The sequence below is a fragment of the Oncorhynchus mykiss genome, chromosome 11 (assembly GCF_057628025.1).
Source record: "Oncorhynchus mykiss isolate SJ-2025 chromosome 11, ASM5762802v1, whole genome shotgun sequence".
In the NCBI taxonomy this organism is placed as follows: Eukaryota; Metazoa; Chordata; class Actinopteri; order Salmoniformes; family Salmonidae; genus Oncorhynchus; species Oncorhynchus mykiss.
This window is the reverse complement of record NC_143032.1, coordinates 12666353-12688942: the sequence shown is the minus strand read 5'-3', so window position 1 is coordinate 12688942 and position 22590 is coordinate 12666353. Positions and strand designations below refer to the sequence as shown.

Genomic DNA, 22590 nt, shown 5'->3' with positions numbered 1-22590 from the left:
AGTTTGGAGTGTGACTGTTTGAGGTTGTGGACAGGTGTCTTTTATACTGATAACAAGTAAAACAGGTTGCCATTAATACAGGTAACGAGTAGAGGACAGAGGAGCCTCTTAAAGAAGAAGTTACAGGTCTGTGAGAGCCAGAAATCTTTCTTGTTTGTAGGTGACCAAATACTTATTTTCCACCATAATTTGCAAATTAATTAATTAAAAATCCTACAGTGTGATTTTCTGGATTTTTTTTCTCATTTTGTCTATCACAGTTGAAGTGTACCTATGATGTAAATTACAGGCCTCTCATCTTTTTAAGTGGGAGAACTTGCACAATTGGTGGCTGACTAAATATTTTTTTGCCCCACTGTGTATATAAAAACTGATATACCTTACATAAATATTCAGATCCTTTACTCAGTACTTTGTTGAAGCACCTTCGGCAGCGATTAAAGCCTTGAGACTTCTTGGATATGACGCTACAAGCTTGACACATCTGTATTTGGAGAGTTTCTCCCATTCCTCTGTGCAGAGAGAAAAACTAAATATATCATTACACAATGAGTAACAATAACTTGACTATACACAGGGAACCACTACAGAGTTAATGTGCAGGGGTACGAGGTAATGGAGGTAGATATGTACATATAGTTAGGGATAAAGTGACTAGGCAAGAGAATAGATGATAAACAGTAGCAGCAGTGTATGTTATAAATCAAAAGAGTTAGTGAAAAAAAGAGTCAATGCAGAAAGTTAAATAGCTAACCAATAGCTACCCGGACTAACTATTAAGCAGTCTTATGGCTTGGGGGTAGTAGCTGTTCAAGGTCCTGTTGGTTCCAGACTTGGTGCATCAGTACTGCTTGAGGTGCGGAAGCAGAGAGAACAGCCTTCCTCTGAAACCGCCTGGTATAGAGGTACTGGATGGCACAGAGCTCGGCCCCAGTACTGGGCCGTGCGCACTACCTTCTGTAGTGCCTTGCGGTCGGAGTCCGAGCAGTTGCCATACCAGGCAATGATGCAACCCATCAAGATGCTCTAAATTCTGCATCTTTAGAACTTTCTGAGGATCTGTGAAAAGCATGATGACACAGTCATCCGGAACAGCTGGTGCTCTCACGCATGTTTCAGTGTTACTTGCCTTGAAGCGAGCATAGAAGTAGTTTAGCTCGTCTGGCAGGCTCGTGTCAGTGGGCAGGTCTCGGCTGTGCTTCCCTTTGTAGTCTGGCAAGCCCTGCCACATCCGAAGAGTGTCAGAACCGGTGTAGTATGATTCAATCTTAGTCTTGTATTGACGCTTTGCCTGTTTGATGGTTCGTCGGAGTGCATAGCGGCATTTCTTATAAGCTTCTGGGTTAGAGTCCCACACCTTGAAAGTGGCAGCTCTACCCTTGCTCAGTGCGGATGTTGCCTGTAATCCATGGCTTCTGGTTGGGCTATGTAAGTACGGTCACTGTGGGGACGAAGTCCTCGATACACTTATTGACGAAGCCAGTGACTGATGTGGCATACTCCTCAGTGCAATCGGAAGAATTCCAGAACATGTTCCAGTCTGTGCTAGCATCGGACCACTTTCGCATTGAGCGTGTCACTGGTACTTTGTTAGAATTTTTGCTTGTAAACAGCAATCAGGAAGATAGAGTCGCGGTCAGATCTGCCAAATGGAAGGTGAGAGAGAACATTGTATGCTTTTCTGTGTGTGGAGTAAAGTTGATCTAGAGTTTTTTAGCCTTTAGTTGCACCGATGACATGCTGGTAAAAATGAGGTATGACGGATTCTAGTTTCCCTGCAATAAAATCTCTGGATGTGCATTTTCTTGTTTGCTTATGGCCATATACAGCTCATTGAGTTTGGTCTTAGTGCATTGGTTTGTGGTGGTAAATAGAAAAATATAGAGCAAAACTCATTTCGTAAGTTTTATGGTCTGCAGCTTATCATGAGATATTCTAAGTCGGGTGAGCAAAACCTTGAGAAATCTCACACCAGCTGTTGATAACAAAGACACACATATCCCACTTTAACCTTACCCGAAGCTGTCGTTCAGTCTTGATATTGCATAGAAAAACCAGCTGGATGTACGGTTGAAGTCGGAAGTATACATACACTTAGGTTGGAGTCATTAAAACTCGTTTTCAACCACTCCACAAATGTATAGTAGTTAGTTTTGGCAAGTCGGTTAGGACATCTACTTCGTGCCTAACACAAGTAATTTTTCAAAAAAATAGTTTACAGACAGATTATTCCACTTATAATTCACTATATCACAATTCCAGTGGGTCACAAGTTAAAAGACACTAAGTTGACCCTGCCTTTAAACAGCTTGGAAAATTCCAAAAAATGATTTAATAGCTTTAGAAGCTTCTTATAGACTAATTGACACCATTTGAGTCAATTGGAGTGGTACCTGTAGATGTATTTCAAGGCCTACCTTCAAATTCAGTGCCTCTTTGCTTGACATAATCAGAAAATCAAAAGAAATCAGCCAAGAAAAATTTAGACCTGCACAAGTTTGGTTCATCCTTGGGAGCAATTTCCAAACGCCTGAAGGTACCACGTTCATCTGTACAAACAATAGTAAGCAAGTATAAACACCATGGGACCACGCAGCCATCATACCGCTTAGGTAGGAGATGCGTTCTGTCTCCTAGAGATGAATGTACTTTGGTGCGAAAAGTTCAAATCAATCCCAGATCAACAGCAAAGGACCTTGTGAAGATGCCGGAGGAAACATGTACAAAAGTATCTATATCCACAGTAAAACGAGTCCCATATCGATATAACCTGAAAGGCCGCTCAACAAGGAAGAAGCCACTGCTCCAAAACCGCCATAAAAAAGCCAGACTACGGTTTGCAACTGCACATGGGGACAAAGATCGTACGTTCTCTGGTCTGATGAAACAAAAATAAACCTTTTGGCCATAATGACCATCGTTATGTTTGGAGGAGAAAGGGGGAAGCTTGCAAGCCGAAGAACACCATCCCAACCATGAAGCACGGGGGTGGCAGCATCATGTTGTGGTGATGCTTTTCTGCAGGAGGGACTGGTACACTTCATAAAATAGTTATCATGCGGAACGAAAATTATGTGGATATATTGAAGCAACATCTCAAGACATCATTCAGGAAGTTTAAGCTTGGTTGCAAATGGGTCTTCCAAATGGACAATGACCCCAAGCAAACTTCCAAAGTTGTGGAAAATTGGCTTAAGGACAACAAAGTCAAGCTATTGGAGTGGCCATCATAAAGCCCTGACCTCAATCATATAGATAATGTGTGGGCAGAACTGAAAAAGCGTGTGCGAGCAAGGAGGCCTACAAACCTGACTCAGTTACACCAGCTCTGTCAGGAGGAATGGGCCAAAATTCACCAAACGTATTGTGGGAAGCTTGTGGAAGGCTACCTGAAACATTTGAACCAAGTTAAACAATTTAAAGGCAATGCTACCAAATACTAATTGAGTGTATTTAAATGTCTGACCCACTGGGAATGTGATGAAAGAAATAAAGCTGAAATAAATAATTCTGTCTACTATTATTCTGATGTTTCACATTCTTAAAATAAAGTTGTGATCCCAACTGACCTAGAACAGGGATTTTTTTACTCAGATTAAATGTCAGGAATTGTAAAAACTGAGTTGAAATGTATTTGGCTAAGGTGTATGTAAACGTCCAACTTCAACTGTATATTATCCATGTCCTTGTTCAGACACAACTCAGAGAAACATAGGATATCACAGTTCTTCAGGTCATGTTAATATGATAGTCTTGTGGCTATACCGGTCTGCGACAGTGGAATTGGATGGAATTATGTTGAAATAAGACCTTCACTGAGTGGCTTAACATACTGATTAAAATGCTGATTAGCACTCCCTTGTCAATCACGCTTTAATGCTACCAAACTCCAATGAGGCATTTCTCACCTAGCTTTTATGATGTGGCTTCAACCCTTCTGAATATTGCAGGAAATGCTAACTATTCCCTATTAGGTGACTGTTCATGAATCAGGCGTGTGTAACACAATGAAGTATTTGCTCTTACCAATCCAGAAGATTGTCAACTGTAGCTGAAGTTTTGTTCAAACAGGAAAAGCAGGTGTGGTTCTTGAAGACAGCAGCATCTCTGTCTGTGTGTTTCCCTCTCCAGCAGGTTACTCCAACCAATCAGAGCATACAATAGATTCATTCAAACGTACCAATAGGAAAGCATACAGATTTCACATGACTACCGTAATTATTCTAATTAGGACACATCGACCCTGTTACACATACTGTAGCTAGTTGGCTTTTATAAAACGTTCCATTCTGTGTGAGCTGTGTACAAGTGGCCCCAAAATGCAAAAAGGCTGGTGGGAGGAGCTATATGAGGACAAGCTCATTGTTATGGCTGGAATAGAATACATGGAACGGAGTCAAATGTGGTTTCCAAATGTATGGTGTGTTTTATACCATTCCATCTATTCCATTCCAGCCATTACAATGAACCCATCCTCCTATAGCTCCTCCCACCAGCCTCTTCTGGTTTCTAAGTGTGTGTTAGCCCTACAAAGCTTGCGGTCATGTATACAGTTAATAACAGTAAGTATACAGTTCGGAGGTGCAAACAACTCATTCCCAATCAGGATGGTCTGTCGATTATGGATATGCCTTCGTAAGTGGAAAAGTGTCCCCATACAGGCACAGTCACAGGTTGGGAATTAAGTCACATGGTGGGTAGGTGTTATACTGTATGTTTCAGAGGTAGCCATGCACACACAAACACACACACACACCCACACACACACACACATTCAGACACACACACACACACATTCAGACACACAACCACATAGCCCAGGTTCTAGAACCTAGGCTATGTGCATGTGAAATTCTAGAACCTGGGCTGTGTGCATGTGATGTTCTAGAACCTGGGCTATGTGCATGTGATGTTCTAGAACCTGGGCTATGTGCTTGTGAGATACTAGAACCTGGGCTATGTGCATGTGCATTTCTAGAACCTGAGCTATGTGCATGACAGGTTCTAGAACTTGGGCTATGTGCATATGATGTTCTAGAACCTGGGCTATGTGCATGTGAGGTTCAGGAACATGGACATGTGAGGTTCTAGAACCTGTTCATGTGAGGTTCTAGAACATGGGCTAGGTGTGTGTTTGTGTGAATGTGTGCCAGGTTCTAGAACCTGGGCTATGTGCATGTGAGGTTCTAGAACTTGGGCTATGTGCATATGATGTTCTAGAACCTGGGCTATGGGCATGTGAGGTTCTAGAACATGGGCATGTGAGGTTCTAGAACCTGTTCATGTGAGGTTCTAGAACATGAGCTAGGTGTGTGTTTGTGTGAATGTGTGTCAGGTTCTAGAACCTGGGCTATGTGCATGTGAGGTTCTAGAACCTGTTCATGTGAGGTTCTAAAACCTGGGCTATGTGCATGTGAGGTCGAAAACCTGGGCTATGTGCATGTGAGGTTCTAGAACCTGGGCTATGTGTGTGTGTTAAAAGCTGCAACAGTAGTACCTTAAATCCTTCCAAAACAACTGGACACCACATATTGTGAGGTATTGCTCCATGCCCTTCCAGTGCAGTTTGGGAGCCTTTTTTATACCCCTTTCCTTGATTTATTGTACGTCTCTTCTCCCTCGAGGAAGCTGACTATAGACCTTTGGTCAACAAGAGAACTAATTAAATGCAATTACAGAGGGGTTGGAGAAGGCTAGGCTGAGTGCTTTGTCCTTGCACATTATAGGAACTTAAGCCACTAGCTAACATGCTCCACTGCCTTCAATCCCTACAGGCAAATAGCTAAGGTTATTGTCAAAACAGTCCACCAATGCACTAACTGAGGACAGTTCTGTGCGACGAGGTCATTTGCACCAATGGTCATTCATTAGCAATAAGCTCCTGTTTGTATGCAGTATTTCAACTGACTGACCTACTCATTATCAGTGAAGGATGTGTTTAGTAGTCAAATCTTGGCTTTTATTTCTGTATATTTACGGAGTACAATCAATGTGTTCATTTAAAAGAAAAAATACAATTCCATGGCTAGCTGTGTTTGATAAAGATTCAATTAAGCCAAACAAGTAAAATGTCTGTTTCCAGAAGTAGGCCTACTTTGCCCTAAAAACTGAAGGATCTGCCTGACTGTGAGGGGGGAGTCAACCTGTGTCTCTATCATGCTGCTCGTGCTAATTTCTATTAGGCATTACTGAGGCCTGGGTTAGGTGAGTGCTCTGACTTGTTTATTATTTTTTGGTGCCCGTTTATTCTCCCTTTAAAAATGCCCTCTCACCTTGGGCAGAAAAAACATACTATTCTTGTCTGCCTTCTCACTGCTACACTCACTGTGACAGCCTACCTCACAGACCAACACAGACACAGGTTTATATGCTACTGGGTAAATAATGAAATACTGTTTTAAATTGATTTCGTTCTAATGAATACCATAGTGTAGTTTGCTGTTTGGAGGGTTTGGGGAATATAATGAAAGTTAAGACTAGACATGAGCTATATAAAATGTGATTTTATTATCTGTAAGCAACCAGCATCTAAATCAGTTCACGTAACGCACAGGAATTTATAGACATATGCCAGGCATTAGGCTACTAATCAATGATCATCAATGATCATCAACTCCAATTCTCACTCTTGCTCTAGTCTACTCTTATGCTTGCCCTTTAAAGAAACTTTAAATATCACAGTCTAAAAAGAAAAGTTTCCCAGCAGTCAGGAAATTCAATTTGCACATTGGAGATAGGGAAGTGATCCCAGGGTATTAGTCAGTCCAGTTTCACACTGGGCCTGGTCTTTCAATTAACAGCTATTTCCTTTCTCCAGATTATAAAACCTCATGTAGTGTTCAAAATCGATATAACTCCTCTTGGAAGATATGAACCTGTATGACTCTGCTCTTGTCACAGAACTTTTACATTTTAATGATGGTATTTTTTCAGTCAGGTTGGTATTTGTTCATTATATTTGTTAATTCTCCTTGAATATGGTCTATTTAATGTATATTCTTACATGTATCCATGGATACAGTGCAATGCCACTTTCTGAATAGGCTACTTGAGGTGAACAATTCATTTTCGGCAGGCTATTATTAAAATGATCACTTAAGCAGCCATAGATTGTAAGAAAAGTACCCAAATGATCTGAGAAGTCATAGATCAGGGCAAATTAGGTTTGATATTGACCTGTGACATTCAACTACTAACACACAAAATGATTTTAAAAAAAAACTGTACTTGAGGCTCTCCCTGCACCAAAGAGTTGTAAGATATCATATTTGCATAAAGGTCAGGAGTTCAGATACATGTGCATGTATGGCTCTGGAAGAGTTGTAATACTGCAGCACAGTGAGGTACATGGCTTCCTCTTACACGTAATGCAATCCAGATATGCACCAATAGATTTGCATAGTTCAATTACACATGCGGCGAAACACAATCTGATAATAAATGATAAGTGTGAATGTGTGGGCCGCCGTTCTGGGAACAAATAGGCGCTGGGTTCAGGCACGACATATGAAGGCATCATTGTATAAACATCATTTATTTGCATTCTTCAACATGAGAAGAGCTATAATGCCACCTCTTAGTGCGTTTCAAGCCGCCAAATAACCATCACTGTGTGTGTTAAAAGGGATCAGGGTCAAGCTTCCCACTGGTGACAGTTAAACAAATGGGGTGAAAGCATGAATCGATGCCTCCACACAAGTGCTCTTACAGCGTCGGTACAGGAGAGAGAGTGCATGTTCCTAATGGAGCAGCAGCACTCCATCACAGAGATTATGTTGGAGATTTCAGCTGATTTCCCTGATAGATGAGTGTGTTGCATATTGTCATGGCACTGATGTGATCATGCTACATGCGGTCTGCCACATGCCTCGTCTCTATGGTTCATGGTCTGCAGAAAGGCCTGCGTTTAGAATATGGTAAAACAAAAACTTAGAAGAAAATGATCATGGTTTGATTAAGTGTCTGATGCATAGCCATTTCAAGTAGTGTACACACAAACCAGCTGGGTAAGATAACAGGTATCATTATGCCATATATCTGGGACAAAAGTATATATATTTATTTTCTATGATAGGCTACATTCCCGTTATTTAACTGACAAAGATCCGGTTCGGATCGAAACGTTGACAAGCAGTGAATTCGGGAGGAGAGTAAACAGTGTGAGGGCCTTCCTGTTCTTTACTGGTATTATTTATTAGCCCAGCACCTAGGTTTTTAAGGATGTGCGTATGACCATTATTAACTTTTCTATAGGCTACATACCCATACCATAATCACAACTAGACTACCTACATTTGAACAAATGTAGCCTCAACCAGGCTTTCCCCTCTAGAACAAATGTAATCCATATCACAGCAATAATATGTAGCACTTTGCATTTGAATGATATAAATACGTACGAATACTATAGGCCTATTCTGGACAATCTACACACTATGTATAGATGTGTTACATTCTTGTTTCATAAGAACTGCATCATTCTGACGGCCAGGGCTATGTATAATATTGTGTGAGCAATATGCTGTTTTTAAATGTCTTTGAGGTAAAAGCAGTTGCCCCCTACTAAGGCTGTGTTTACACAGGCAACCTAATTCTGCTCTTTTCCCATTTATTGGCAAAAGAGCTGATCTGATTGGTCAAAAGATGCAATTAGTGAAGATTTGGGCTGACTGTGTAAACAAAGCCGAATCCACTCCAGTAAAAAAACTTGGCTGCATTTAGACAGACAGCCCAATTCTGATATTTTTTTCAGTAATTGGTATTTTGACCAATCAGATCAGCCCTGAAAAATATCTGATGTGAAAAGATCTGATGTGATTGGCCAAAATACCAATTAGTGAAAATAATATCAGAATTGGTCTGCCTTTGTAAACACAGCCTTTACATACCAGACATTTCCAAAGTTTGATCTTCTGGTTAAGATGCTCCTACTGTAATGATAATCATTATTCTCATTTTGGTTCAATCATTATCTGAAGTCATTATATAAAAAATATTTTGATTATTGCTAACATGACATTTGATTATGTGTGATACTATAATTTCAGGGGGAATTGACTGCATTGTAGTATGAATTAGACGTTGTTCAACATTTTCCACCAGAGGCACCATGCCTGTTGAAACTGAAGGAGCAATTTTGGGGATAAAAGTATACAAGATATATCCATTCATTCAAAGCCATGAAATTTGGCCATAAATGCCCCCACAAAATACTTTCCAGTGGTGGAAAAAAGTACCAAAGTAGACACCTTAATAGAAAATGACTTAGGTAAAAATGAAAGTCACCCAGTAAACTACTAGTTGAGTAAAAGTCTAAAAGTATTTGGTTTTGAATATACTTATGTATCAAAAGTATATGTAATTGCTAAAATATACTTAAGTATCAAAAGTACATGTAATTGCTCAAATATAAGTAAATATACTTAAGTATCAAAAGTAAAAGTATAAATAATAAATAAAAAATCCTTATGCTAAGCAAACTAGATGGCACAATTTTCTTGTTTTTATTTTATTTATGGATTGCCAGCGGCACTCTCCAACACTCAGATATCATTTGTAAATGAAGAATGTGTGTTTAGTGAGTTTGCCAAATTAGAGGCAGTAGAGATGACCAGGGATGTTCTCTTGATAAGCGTGTGAATTTGAAAATGTTTCTATCCTGCTAAGCATTCAACAGGGAACAGGTACTTTTGGGTGTCAAAGAAATTGTATGGAGTATAAAGTACAGTACATTATTTTCTTTAGGAATGTAGTGAAGTTAAAGTAAAAGTTGTCACAAATGTAAATAGTAAAGTACAGATAAACCCCAAAACGACTTACTGTAAATAGTACTTTAAAGTATTTTTACTTTAATACTTTACACCACTGCTGTTGTTCACTATAAATTGTTTCACTGATATTAGACCTACAAATGCTTGTTTTTTCAATTATATTTACATATTTTGATTGTATCCTTGGGATAAATGAGTCTCGCATTATAAAACACATTGTAGATACCATATGGCCTAAAATATGTTGTTAATTAATCTCAGAATTATTCATCTCATAAATGTTTTGTGGACAAATAATTCCACTGTGGGCGTTGTAATTCAAACCAATAACTAAATGTGTAGGCCTATCCGTAGCTTTTCTTTTCTCGCGTGTGTGTTAAATGTAGCCTACGTGAATATGTGCAAATGTGTGTTGAGAAGTGGGTGTCGCTGTGCATGCTGGTCCAAGAGGAACAGAAACACGGTGCAGAGAGGGAAGACACCTCGAACGCTGCTTACTTTGTTAAATGCGAGCTGAGAGTGCTGTGACTATTGGTGTAGGGTTCAAAGTCGATTGTAATCTGCAGTTTTGGATTTTTGCCAACTCGGATTGAGTTTTGCTAGGTGAAAGCGGGAGCAATACAATGTATCCATGCCCGACCTCTCATTGCTTCGCGGTCCTCTGACGAGCTCAAACCCACTGTCTATGGAGGGACAAACGAAAAGCGCAACGCTCAGGTACCAAGTACCCCCATTTCGGTTATCTGGGAGATGGTAACAAATGAACGGCACTGGAGGGAACATGGTTGAGAGGACCAGCAAATTTTTGTTGATCGTCGTCGGATCCGTCTTCTTCATGCTGATTCTATATCAGTACGTGGCTCCTGGGGTGATGAACTTCGGGTCTCCGCAGGGGTACCTCGCCGAGGACAACATGGATATTTTCCCCACTCCGGATCCCCATTATGTGAAAAAGTACTACTTCCCTGTCAGGGACTTGGAACGCACCGTTGATTTCGAGATCAAGGGTGAAGATGTGATCGTGTTTCTTCACATACAGAAAACTGGCGGAACCACTTTTGGCAGGCATCTGGTGCAAAATGTTAGACTAGAAGTCCCGTGTGATTGCAGACCAGGGCAGAAAAAGTGTACATGCTACCGTCCCAACAGAAAGGAGACCTGGCTGTTTTCGAGGTTCTCCACTGGCTGGAGTTGCGGGTTACATGCGGATTGGACCGAACTCACAAACTGCGTTCCTGGAGTGCTCAACAAGAGAGAAAATAAATCAAAAAAACTGAGGTATGTGCGGAATGTTTTGACATTTATATTTGTCTTAACTCTCCTCAGTTTTGCTTCTCTTACGGGCATTGTAACATAGTAGACTATGTCGCATTAGGAAAATAACCCTATTTAATGGTAACGTTATTCGTCCATGAGGCGCATATTAGAATGAAGAGTCACACATCCGTAGTCTATGCTGTTGCCCCCGGGTCCCCCTCTCAACCCAGCGTGCGGGGTAAACATTATCTGCCCCTAAAAGTGGAAAATGACTACGTTAACAACAGCTCTTGTAAACACTGATGATATGGATTCCTGTTCTGTATTTGCAATATCACACCAGGGGACATGTTCACATCAGGGTCCTCAGGAATAGCAAGTACACTTTGACCACCACCTATTTTGACATGACATGCTACTTGACCAGGCATCCACGTTGTTTAGCCCACTATACAATACAATGTTTATCTACGTCATCAATTCACGTGATCTCAAACCATTGTTTTGCATAGAGTGCTGCACAATACCATGAATTCACACACATGATGACGTCTGGTCGGGGTCCTCCTCATGCTTCATAAATACCAGATTCCACCTCCGTGTTGAGAGGTGTTGTACAGGCCTGCATTGGAAACTTCGCAGGGCTTTGTTATTTGCGCTCTAGCAACATCCAATGCTATTTTGACAACCGAGATGACAGAGATCCTCTGTGGAAATCTTCCTATTAATTTGTGCAGTAGGGGGTTTCCCTAGCTGAGTCCAGGGCTCCATGGGATGGCACCATAATAAACCAGGAGCTTAACACTTGACAAGTTCTATCAAACAGCATCGGCACTGCATTAAGTCCTGTCAGTGTGACATCATACTGATTGCAGTCTTCTCCACTTCAAATCAGAATAAGACATTGCGTCACTCCATCTGTCACAATCCCACATTATATAAACCGGGGGACGTTTCAACAATCTAGTGTGCTCCCTAGCTGGGGATCACGCCATTGAGTAGTTTCACCTATCACTATGCTACTAGGTTAAGGTATATAGGCCTAGATGCGGTGTGCCACTCACCACTGGTCCAGGGCCATCTTTGTTTTACTCAAACTGATAAGGTCAGTTTTAATAGTCAGTCCCAGTGCTGGGTTTTATTGGCCTGATGAACCGAGTTCCACATTGGGGCTGAACATTTTACAAACAAATCATCGATGCCATCAAATCGTACAAAATGATGAAGGTTGGGCCACAATTTCAAGAGGGCAATTTACTCACTCAGTGGCCAGTTTATTAGGTACACACATCTAGTACCCTGGCCAGTCACCTCTTTGCCTTCAGAACAGCTTGAATTCTTTGGGGCATGGATTCTATGTCCATATGCTGTGGCATTCAAATGTCGCTTAGTTAGTATCAAGGAACCTAATGTGTGCCAGGAAAACATTCCCCACACCATTACACAGTTGACACCAGACAGGGTGGGGCCATGGACTCGAGATGCTTATGCCAATTCCTGACTCTGACATCAGCATGATGCAACAGGCTCCAGGATTTTGTCAGACCAGGTAATATTTTTCCTCTCCTCAATTGTGCAGTGTTGGTATTCGCCTGCCCACTTGAGCAGCAGCTTCTTGTTTTTAGCTGATAGGAGTGTAACCCGGTGTGGTCGTCTGCTGCAATAGCCCATCCGTGACAAGGACCGACAAGTTGTTCATTCCGAAATGCTATTATTCGTCTGTTTGTAGCCCGCCTGTTAGCTTGCATCATTCTTGCTATTCTCCTTCGACCTCTCTCATCAAAAAGCTGTTTTTGCCTACAGGACTGCTGCTGACTGGGTGTTTATTTTTGTTTGTTGCACCAGTCTCTGTAAACCCTAGATGCTGTCGCGTGTGAAAAGCCCAGGAGGCCGGCCGTTTCTGAGATACTGAAACCGGCGCGCCTGGCACTGACGATGATACCATGCTCAAAGTTGATTAGGTCACTTGTTTTGCCCATCCTGACTTGCTGCATGTCTGCCTGCTTTATATAGCAAGCCATTTTTGTGAATGGGATGATGTACCTAATACATTGGCTACTGTATGTGTATGTATGTACAGTACCAGTCAAAAATGTGTACACGCCTACTCATTCAAGGGTTTTTCTTTATTTTTACTATTTTCTATGTTGTAGAATAATAGTGAAGACAACTATGAATTAACACATGGAATCCTGTAGAAACAAAAGTGTTAAACAAATCTAAATATATTTGAGATTCTTCAAATAGCCACCCTTTGCCTTGACAGCTTTGCACACTCTTGGCATTCTCTCAACCAGCTAAATGAGGTAGTCACCTGGGATGCATTTCAATAACAGGTGTGCCTTTGTAACAGTATAACTTTAAACCGTCCCCTCGCCCATACCCGGGCGCGAACCAGGGACCCTCAGCACACATCAACAACTGACACCCACGAAGCATCGTTACCCATCACTCCACAAAAGCCACGGCCCTTGCAGTGCAAGGGGAACCACTACTTCAAGGTCTCAGAGCGAGTGACGTCACCGATTGAAACGCTATTTAGCGCGCACCATCGCTAACTAGCTAGCTATTTCACATCCGTTACACCTTGTTAAAAGATCATTTGTGGAATTTCTTAATGCGCTTATCAGTTATGTTGTTACAAGGTAAGGGTGGTAAATAGAAGACGGCCCTATTTGGTAAAATACCAAGTCCATATTATAGCAAGAACAGCTCAAATAAGCAAAGAGAAATGACAGCCAATTACATTAAGACATGAAGGTCAGTCCATACTGAACATTTCAAGAACTTTGAACGTTTCTTCAAGTGCAGTCGCAGAAACCATCAAGCGCTATGATGAAACTGGTTATCAGGAGGACTGCCACAAGAAGACCCAGAGTTTCCTCTGGTGCAGAGGATACATTCATTAGAGTCCAAATAAATGCTTCAGAGTTCAAGTTATAGACCCATCTCAACATCAACTGTTCAGAGGAGACCGCGTGAATCAGGCCTTTTATGGTTGATTTGCTGCAAAGAAACCACTACTAAAGGACACCAATAAGAAGAAGAGACTTGCTTAGGCCAAGAAACACGGGCAATGGACATTAGACCGGTGTGTCTTTGTAAGACCGATGATCTCCGCATGTGTGGTTCCCACCATAAAACATGGAGGTGTGACGTTGTGGGGGTGCTTTGCTGGTGACACTGTGATTTATTTAGAATTCGAGGCACACTTAACCAGCATGGCTACTATAGCATTCTGCAGCGATACGCCATCCTATCTGGTTTGCGCTTAGTCCCACTATCGTTTCTTTTTCAACAGGACAATGACCCAAAACACACCTCCAGGCTGTGTAAGGGCTATTTTACCAAGGAGGAGAGTGGTGGAGTGCTGCATCAGATGACCTGGCCTCCACAATCACCTGACCTCAACCCATTTTGAGATGGTTTGGGAAGGAAAGGCAACCAACAAGTGCTCAGCATATCTGGGAACTCCTTCAAGACTGTTGGAAAAGCATTCCAGGTGAAGCTGGTTGAGAGTGCCAAAAGTGTGCAAAGATGTCAAGGCAAATGGTGACTACTTTGAAGAATCTCAAATGTAAAGTCGATTTTGATTTGTTTATCACTTCTTTGGTTACAACTTGATTCCATATGTGTTATTTCATAGTTTTGATGTATTAACTATTATTCTATAATATAGGAAAATAAAGAAAAAGCCTTGAACTGCTAGAGCTTCCCCGGTCAACTGTAATTGCTGTTATTGTGAAGTGGAAACGTCTAGGAGCACTACTGAGTTCCAAACTGCCTGGAAGTCAAATAAACTGTTTGCTGGGAGCTTCATGAACTGGGTTTCCATGGCAGAGCAGCTGCACACAAGCCTAAGATCAACATGTGCTATGTCGGCTGGATTGGCGTAAAGCTGGCCGCCAATGGACTCTGGCGCAGTGGAAACGCGTTCTCTGGAGTGATAAATCACGCTTCACCATCTGGCAGTCCGATGGACGAATCTGGGTTTGGCGGATGTGAAGAGAACGCTACCTGCCCCAATGCGTAGTGTCAGCTATAAAGTTTGGTGGAGGAGGTATAATGATCTGGGGCTGTTTTTCATGGTTCGGGCTAGGCCCCTTTAGTTTCAGTGAAGTCATGCTACAGTCATGCTACATTTTTAGAAGATTCTGTGCTTGCAAGTTTGGAGAAGACCCTTTCCTGTTTCAGCATGATAATGCCCCCATGCACAAGTCGAGGTCCAAACAGAAATGCTTTGTCAAGATCGCTGTGGAAAAAAACAGAGCCCCGACCTCAACTCCATTGAGCAACTTTGGCATGAATGGGAACGCAGACTACAATTCAGGCATAATTGCCATACGTGCCCACATCTCACAAATGCTCTTGTGGCTGAATCAAAGCAAGTTCCCGCAGCAATGTTCCACCATCTAGTGGAAAGCCTTCCCAGAAGAGTGGAGGCTGTTATGGCAGAGGGGGGACCAACTCCATATTAATGCCCATGATTTTGGAATGAGCTGTTCAACAAGCAGGTGTCCACATACTTTTGTGTGTATATGTATGCAATTTAGCCAGCACTTTTATCCCATGCGACTTAGTGACGCATGCATGCATTTTGTGAGTACAATTCATGGTTCTATACATTTTTTATTTTACCTTTAACTAGGCAAGTCAGTCAAGAACAAATTCTTATTTTCAATGACGGCCTAGGAACAGTGGGTTAACTGCCTGTGCAGGGGCAGAATGACAGACTTGTACCTTGTCAGCTCGGGGGTTTGAACTTGCAACCTTCCGGTTACTCGTCCAACGCTCTAACCACTAGGCTACCCTGCCTATGCATGCACAATAGGGTCATCTTTCAAAATGCATGCCTCATGAATGTTGCATATCTGGAAAAATCCTTCTGTCAATCGAATGGGCACCGTCAGTGTTTCCATGGCCAGTGTTAGTAGTTCTGATTTCAAGGTCTCCTGACATTTTGTTAAATTTGCATGGCTGGTAAATAATAATGCATTTTGTTGTTCTTTGACAAAGTTGTATTTTGTCATGGCAAACATGGCCAGCATCTGGGGTTGAATATATGGTTTACTGTTTTTTTATTTTTAACATTCAGACATTTAATATGGTTAGAAATGAATTCTGTGTTTACACACATTTTGGAGCTCTATTTCCTGGGGGTGTTTTCATCTGCACCGTTGACCACTAATTGTCAGTGATTTGCCTCGTTCCCTTATTTGAGCTCGGTATACCACTGGCTGTTGTCCTTCTATTCTCCGATGTGCCTGTATTAGGGAATCATTTTGATAACGACTATATCCCTCTTTTTTTCCAACCACCCTGAAAACAGCCCTGGATTGCGAGTGGACCAAAAGACACGGAAAGGTCCCAATGGCCTACCATCACGGATGTTCCACCACATGCTATACTGATGGAAATGGGCATTTGGTGGATGGTTATGTCCAATCACTGTGAGAGAAGGGGTTAGACAAATGAGATCAACTGGCCTAATGCTGTACATCGCTGGCTAAGCGCATCAATTATGTCCTGAAGCGCAGGTGTAATATGGCTCTGCTGCCAGCAAGCCTCCTTAGTTTTTGCAGTGCATCACAACCTTCAGCTCTGACTGATAGATCCATGTCAACAAGTAGCCTTCCCCTCTCTGTTTTTAACAACATGGATTGAATGCACCACATTTGAAAAATCTGATTACGGCCTTTCCAGCTGCTCATATTTTTTTTATTGTAGCCTACACATGACGTCTGTGATAATGAACGTGCTACATTCACAATAAATTGCAGTGTGACATAATCACGTGTGGTAATGTGAAGTAAGCATGAGAATGTCAGGGGAAGATAGTTGTGTTTGCAAATAGATTCCAATGGAGCACCTCTGGATTTTTTTATGTAATCAATATCTGATGAGAGCGACAGCCATCAGTCATTTAAATGATGTATATTTAAAAGTCAAGATGAGTTCTCATCATGTCGTACTGGGCATTCCAAACCTGTCTGTCATTTTGAGCACTAATAACCCTGATTACCCTTTTTGCAGTTTTGAAAGTGGCTCCCGGAGTTGTAACTCAATATTAGGTAGGTGTCTGCACCCAGTGTCTGTTATTTCCTGATAGTGTCTGGTTGAAAATACAATCTACAGAGGACTTTCTAATAGGCAGGGTGGAGTTTTCTTTTGCCTGGTGACATCACTAGGCTTTATAGACCAGTAACAGCTAGTTTTCAGGTTACATATCCCTCCCGTTAGGCTCCTCCAATTAGATCCCGCACTCAGACCACTCCCAGACAGTCCTAGCAAAATTCTTGCTTGTCCATTTGAATGGCTTTGGTCATTTTAATGGAAAACTATTTCAATAAGGTACTTCATTGTTGCCTAGAAATGATTTGATATTGAGGGGAAAACAGTTGCATTGGACCTTCAGAGATTTGAAGGTTGGAAATGCAAGAAAAGAAAGCAAGTTTGAGTGGTTCTCACAGCAAAACCTCTGGGGATTTTTCAGCGTACTCCAATGAAATATCAAAAGTACTTCCCTCAAAAGTAATGGTGTCTTGTTTTTGTCCGAAGTCAAGCTTCATCACTATCGTGGCGATAATAGCTGCAGTGAATGAGGTGTTAGGAGCCAACAAGTGCCTCAAACTAACCGATGCACAGACCATCACCCTGTGTGTGTCACATGAGTATGTTCGTAACACCCATGTCTGCCTCTTCCATATTATGCTTTCCTAACATCCTTGCTGCCTCAAGCAGAAATAGGCCCAGTTCTAATCAGCTTGCATGATTGTAGAGTCGCTGAAGAATGAAGGCAGATCTTTTTTTCAAGGTGTGTCATGTCAACAACACTTCTGCTTGTGTCAGTTTGTGAGCATGTGACCTTGGGCAGACAGTTACTCTCACATTCTGTAATGTGTTTTGTCTGGAACAGCTGTGTCTGTTTGTGAGGGACTGTCAGGAGCAGTAGCGATTTTAGCATGTAAATCTTGGTGGGGCAAACAAACAAAAAAATGTGGGATGCATGCCAGCAAAGCCACAACACTAAACAATACATTATTTGCATGATAACGGTGATAAGCGGGGCCCACAAACTGTTATGGCCTACATAAAGCTGTACCAACTGCAGAGTCCCAACAGCAGAGTCCCAACACCTTACCACTGCTACACCTGGCGGAGCCTTGCCTGGCAGCGAAACAGTTCATTCAGCCTCATTTACTGCCTTTAAAAAAACAACAAAATAGCTGATATGGCTGACTTGCTTAAACAAATGTGGTTTCCACTGACAATTGAGATGTACAAACTATGGCGTAAGTGAACGCCAAGCGGATAAGAGGCAATCTGTAATTTTGATTTAAGACATTAATGAGCGACGACAGACGTAGTCAAATATTTGTTCAGCACTTTTGAAATGTACAGCGACAGAATTCAGAACATGGGCCGTTCTTATAGTGTATTCCTTGTACAAGTCAGAACCATAGGATAAATAAAGGAGGCATATAAACAGGCAATGAAAGCTCTTACAATATTCAATGGTTACATTTATCTTAAACAGGTTATAGGCTACATGTGTACCACCAAGTTAGAACAGTAGGCTAAATTTAAGAGGTGAAAATAGACAGTTATTAGGTTGAGGCACATTGAACACTGTTTGGGTCTTTGCGTGTCAAAGATACACGTCATAACACAATTTAATGCGTTAAATAAGCTTTTAATTTGACACGTCAAATAGCACAATTCTATTACGGAATGGTTGTGTGCTGAATTTGCACATGCAAGCCAAGCGCCACCACTACTATCGGTAGCACTGTCAAAGCTGTACAACAAAAGTTGGCAAACAAGCACACGGGGCCGGGCCACGAACGATGTTTACAATACCGCCTCTGAAAATTATTAGGGTGACGCACATGGGTTACTAACAGCTTACTACTCAACGTACTTATGTATACTGTAGCTAATAAAGTAATACTATCTTGCATGTAATATTGCATATTACATTTATGCAACAGCGTACAAGATATTCTTTTGTGGGCACATTTTGTCATCAAAGTCTGACATTCTCGAGAGTGAGAGAACTTCATTGAATAGCAGGCTAACGTTAGTGGTTGCTTTGCACTGCTTGCAGTTAGCCACTGATTCCTTCCAAACAACTCATTGTTGAATTTGCGATTTCCAACTTGTGTAATCTTTGTCCAATGGCTGATGAGCACCGATACGTTTTATCAATAATTTATCTTCAAATGACAAGGATTAAAAAAGATTTGCCAGTAGATTTGTCGACTTGATTCATGATGACTGCTAGCTTAGACTTTGACACAGTCCATTCAAAGCTACTGTACATATAAAATGACGTTAAATCACGTTATCTGTGGCTAATGACCTTGAGCATTCTTCCAAGGGCACTTGTAATATAACTATATGGCAGGAGCCAAAGGGATGTCTACCCTTACTAAGGACTTCAAATTGCCGATGACGTACTGTCCCCATGAGTGACGGATCACTGAGCCAATCACGGCGCTATGCTCCTATTTTCTGCTGGCTCCCACACCACTACAGTAGGCACTGAGCTAGGCTAAAACGCCTGCATTTTTGAGCTGTCTTACTCAAGAAAACAACAAAAGAGACCGTATGTATGCAACTTTATTAACTAAATGATATATATATTTTTTACATTGTTTGCAAACTGATATGTGACACGTATTGATTCAACCCCCCCCCCAAATATTTATTTATTTTTTGCTAAGAATGTGGGGGTCAAAACATTTGAGGCTCTGACCCACCTGCCCTGAATGACAGTTCGCCACTGGTCATATATGCCTATCAATTCTACAGTATTTTGCGGATATGTGATGTACAGTATGTCTTTCCAAATGGATTCAAACGATTGTACAATAACCCCCCACCTGTCCGCAGCACGAAAGATAAGTTCCTGGAAAACATTCCAGACCTAGGACCTAGGACCAAGTTAATGTCTCTGCTCTACCAGATACAATTAAATGGTTGATTATTTGAGCACTAAACTGTTTGTATCCCTTGACTATTTGGATACCCCATAGGGAATTTGTCCTCCGTCTGTCAAAAACAGAAAACATACATTTTTGAATATTGGTACAATTACTTTGTAGCCTCCAGTTTTAAGTGTCAGTCTCTTGTCATTTACAGACATCAACAACCCCCCCCCCCCCCCTAGGAATTGCAAGTCAATACCTCCAGTATTTCAGTTTGAGGAGTTGACCTACTCTGCACACTGAAGAGGACCACTTCGCTGAAACATTTTTGCTTATCTTGACTGCACTGTGCATTTCTAAATTGGGCCCAATTATAATGAAATGGGAAAAAAATCTAACAACGTGAACAGGACACGTCATCTTCTAGTCCAGCAGCCCAGACTGCCAGTCAACATTGGTCTTGAGTGTTACTTATTGAGATCTGCCTCAATAGCAGCTCGCCCTCCGCACAGTGACGCCATTGTTCTGCATTTGGCGCTGTAGCTTTGCTTGGAACTTAATGTGGTCTATTTAATCTATTAAAGGACACTGTATACCCCCCCTCCCAGTTCGTATTATTAGTCAGTGGTTTTGGAGAATGTACCACCATTCAGAAAATATATATTAGTTGGGGACCTAGAATAGACTGATTGCTGGTGAGAATTTGGGTCCCATCCTCACAAGGGAATCTAATTGACTGATCATCTTGTTTTAATTGATGCAAATTTAGACACCCTAAACATTCTTTAAATAGAAATATTCTACCGTTCTCTTAATAGAACAGTTATTCAATAGCCTTTTATTCAAAATGAAGGACAGTGTGGTGAACTACTAACTCGTCAATACTACGCTTGGTGTATTAAAATATAGGCTACGTTGAGCAATGGGCTTGGGCTGATTTAAAAAATAATAATATATATATATATATTTAAAAAAAAAACAATCCAAAAGGGGTCAGGAGAGCACGGGGCTGAGCAGATGTAAACTCAGCAAAAAAAGAAACGTCCTCTCACTGTCAACTGTGTTTATTTTCAGCAAACTTAACATGTGTAAATATGTCTATGATCATGACAAGATTCAACAACTGAGACATAAACTGAACAGGTTCCACAGACATGTGACTAACAGACATGGAATAATGTGTCCCTGAACAAAGGGGGGGTCAAAAGTAACAGAAATCACTCACAGAACGAGCAGTTTTGCTGGTGGCATTGTCACGTCAGCATGAGCCTGCAGGAAGGGTACCACATGAGGGAGGAGGATGTCTTCCTTGTAATGCACAGCGTTGAGATTGCCTGCAATGAAAACAAGCTCAGTCCGATGATGCTGGGACCCACCGCCCCAGACCATGACGGACCCTCCATCTCCAAATCGATCCCGCTCCAGAGTACAGGCCTCGGTGTAACGCTCATTCCTTCGACGATAAACACAAATCTGACCATCACCCCTGGTGAGACAAAACCGCGACTCGTCAGTGAAGAGCCCTCAGTCCAGCCTCTCTCAGCCTATTGCGGACAGTCTGAGCACTGATGAAGGGATTGTACGTTCCTGGTGTAACTCGGGCAGTTGTTGTTGCCATCCTGTACCTGTCCCGCAGTTGTGCTGTTTGGATGTACCGATCCTGTGCAGGTGTTGTTACACGTGGTCTGCCGCTGTGAGGATGATCAGCTGTCCTCCCTGTCTCCCTGTAGTGTGGTCTTAAGCGTCTCACAGTACGGACATTGCAATTAATTGCCCTGGGCATCTTTCTTTTTGTGTTTTTCGGAGTCTGTAGAAAGGCCTCTATAGTGTCCTAAGTTTTCAGAACTGTGACATTAATTGCCTACAGTCTGCTGTGAGGGTCTTAACGACCGTTCCACAAGTGCCTGTTCATTAATTGTTTATGGTTCAGTGAACAAGCATGGGAAATTAAGATCTATGAAGTTATTTGGATTTTTACGAATTCTCTTTGAAAGACAGGGTCCTGAAAAAGGGATGTTTCTTTTTTTGCTGAGTTTATAACCTGTCAATGGGTAGTGGTGCTTGCCACACTACCCCTGTAATCCTGTTGAAAGGTGTTCCTTAGCTCTAATAATAGCACCAGTGATTTAGTGCATGGCTGTGGGACAGGGCCGGCCTACGTGTGGTGGGGTATGGGGGCCACAACTAAGTTGCTAACTACCTGTGGAGACAAATGAAAAGCCAAACCCTCTCTGGCTGGCTTTCCCTTTTTTTTGGGGGGGGGGTGAGCGAGAGGCTGGTTTAGCCTCACAATTTTTAAGATATTTTATGAGTCATTTGTTTACCCTGGGAACCTGACCCTGAGCCCTGTAGTTCATGTAGACAACCATTTCCCCTCTCTGGCTCTTTTCTTTGCCCACACTGTTCTGCTATTCAGGAAGTGAAGTGCTTTTCTAGATGATAGGTACAATAGCTGCTGTTTATTCCGAAGATGGACACTGGTGGTCAGTCTATGGGCTTCTGACTCTGGTAGAATATACACGGTAGGATAGATGGGGCATTTAGTTGACTTGAATCCAATTCCCCAGGCCCTTTGTCAGGCTATCTGCATTAGCCTCCATCCACAAGGGGGGCTACTCCAGCCACACATTCCA

The 22590-nt window shown here is 41.8% G+C and overlaps 1 protein-coding gene across 1 annotated transcript in view; it reads left to right on the top strand.

The window, feature by feature from the left end:
• The first annotated feature begins 10120 nt into the window (after nt 1-10120).
• Nucleotides 10121-22590, top strand: part of hs6st1b (heparan sulfate 6-O-sulfotransferase 1b) — a 95232-nt gene continuing 82762 nt past the window's right edge. The window contains exon 1 of the mRNA XM_021620191.3: nt 10121-11048. Within this exon, the coding sequence (XP_021475866.1) occupies nt 10531-11048 (518 nt within the window). The 5' untranslated portion in view covers nt 10121-10530. The remainder of the gene's footprint in view (nt 11049-22590) is intronic.